Genomic DNA, 1,692 nt, shown 5'->3' with positions numbered 1-1,692 from the left:
AGCCATGGAACATAAAGAAGGTAAGACTGGAATTCAAACTTCTGATGTCCATGGCATACCTGAATACTCTCAGCAGAAATAAAACACACATAGTAGATAATACACAATAGTAAAAAGCATCAGAAATTGATGCACCTGGATTTTGTTAAATATAACAAAGGTCACTCAGTCCTTCATGGATAAACCTAGCTGGGAGAATAGAACTTAACAGTGTATTGCATTGAGAAGAAATCCTTCAGAAAGGCAACACTGGATTCATTTTTAGACAGGCATAGACTTTTTTCCAAAACATTCAAAGACATAAAAGACACATGGGGAAATACAATATGAATCTATTTTCATAAAAGCGAAAGTTCTGGCCACTTTGGTAACTGAAATAAGTCACTTGAGTTTTTAGTTATAGCTGACCCCCAGTGAAAAATAAGAGCTCACTACCCAGCAAAGCAGCATTATGACAAAGTATTCATACACCAGTGAAGGATTTAAGTAAGGGCTCTGCAATATGGGTCAACACGGATGGTATTCTTGGTTTAAGAATAGTTTTCTAGTTCCTGTGAAAGTGCATAGGAGTGGGAAACTGCCAGCAGAGCAAGGATCCTCTCACAGTATTAAGGCTTGTCCATGTGGGAATGGTCAGTTGAGAGTCAGCCGGTGAACACTAGGCAATGATTTCTGCCTCTGGGCTTCTTCAATATGACTTTTCTTTTACTCAAACTGTCGCTCTTCCTCTTCATCTGCTTCTTCAATGACCTGAATCTCATCTGCTTGAGGTAAGGAGGAATTCTCCACCTGCAGTTTATTCCCATCAGCTTTACATTTTTCTTCTTCCTCTATGATTTCCTTCCATATCTTGTGGTTTTCAGTGAGATGGTGCATTAGCTGACAAAATATTTGCCGTCTGCTTTTCCTTCTTGGTGGTTCTGTGAAATTTAAAAGAAATATATTCTAATCACAGCAATATGATTTAATCATTCAACAAATAATAAGTGCCTATTATATTCTAGGTATCTAAGCACTGGGGTTATAAAAGTAAACAGTACTATAAAATAATAGTATAATAAAAATAGTATACTGAAATAGTACTATAAAAATAATCCCTGCATTATGGTGTTCAGATTCTAGTGGAAAGAGCTAGGAAAACAGAAAGAAGCAAAACAGGAATATGTTAGATGATATTGTTATGGATAAAAACAAAATAGAGAAGAGGTTTAGGGAAAACTGGCTGGGTATGGTGGAGAGGGAAGAATTATGCTGAAATTTCAAATGAAAATAACCCAAAGTTAAAAAACAACCTTTAAGGGCATCTTATGTATTGAATTAAACACAATTACCAACATTTTGATGAGTATAATTTTTTTTTTTTTGAGACGGAGTCTTGCTCTGTCACCCAGGCTGGAGTGCAGTGGTGCGATCTCAGCTCACTGCAACCTCTGCCTTCCAGGTTCATGCCATTCTCCTGCCTCAGCCTCCCGAGTAGCTGGGACTACAGGCACCCGCCACCATGCCCAGCTAATATTTTGTATTTTTAGTAGAGATGGAGGAGTATAATTTTTAGAAGTCAGTCAACCTTCAGATGCTAATGCCGTTTTAAAAAAAAGAATTTTAGGGCCGGGCGCGGTGGCTCAAGCCTGTAATCCCAGCACTTTGGGAGGCCGAGACGGGCGGATCACGAGGTCAGGAGATCGAGACCAT

The 1,692-nt window shown here is 38.7% G+C and overlaps 1 protein-coding gene across 2 annotated transcripts in view; it reads right to left on the bottom strand.

Annotated features, from left to right (window-relative positions):
• Window positions 1-314: 314 nt before the first annotated feature.
• Window positions 315-1,692, bottom strand: part of PDE3B (phosphodiesterase 3B, cGMP-inhibited) — a 225,642-nt gene continuing 224,264 nt past the window's right edge. The window contains exon 16 of one of the 2 annotated variants that reach the window (XM_011956257.1): window positions 315-920. In XM_011956257.1, the coding sequence (XP_011811647.1) occupies window positions 706-920 (215 nt within the window). In that variant the 3' untranslated portion in view covers window positions 315-705. The remainder of the gene's footprint in view (window positions 921-1,692) is intronic. The other variant, XM_011956258.1, reaches the window with a different exon arrangement.

This window comes from Colobus angolensis, unplaced genomic scaffold, assembly GCF_000951035.1.
Source record: "Colobus angolensis palliatus isolate OR3802 unplaced genomic scaffold, Cang.pa_1.0 Scaffold412, whole genome shotgun sequence".
Taxonomy (NCBI): domain Eukaryota; kingdom Metazoa; phylum Chordata; class Mammalia; order Primates; family Cercopithecidae; genus Colobus; species Colobus angolensis.
This window is presented reverse-complemented; position numbering and strand designations above follow the sequence as displayed.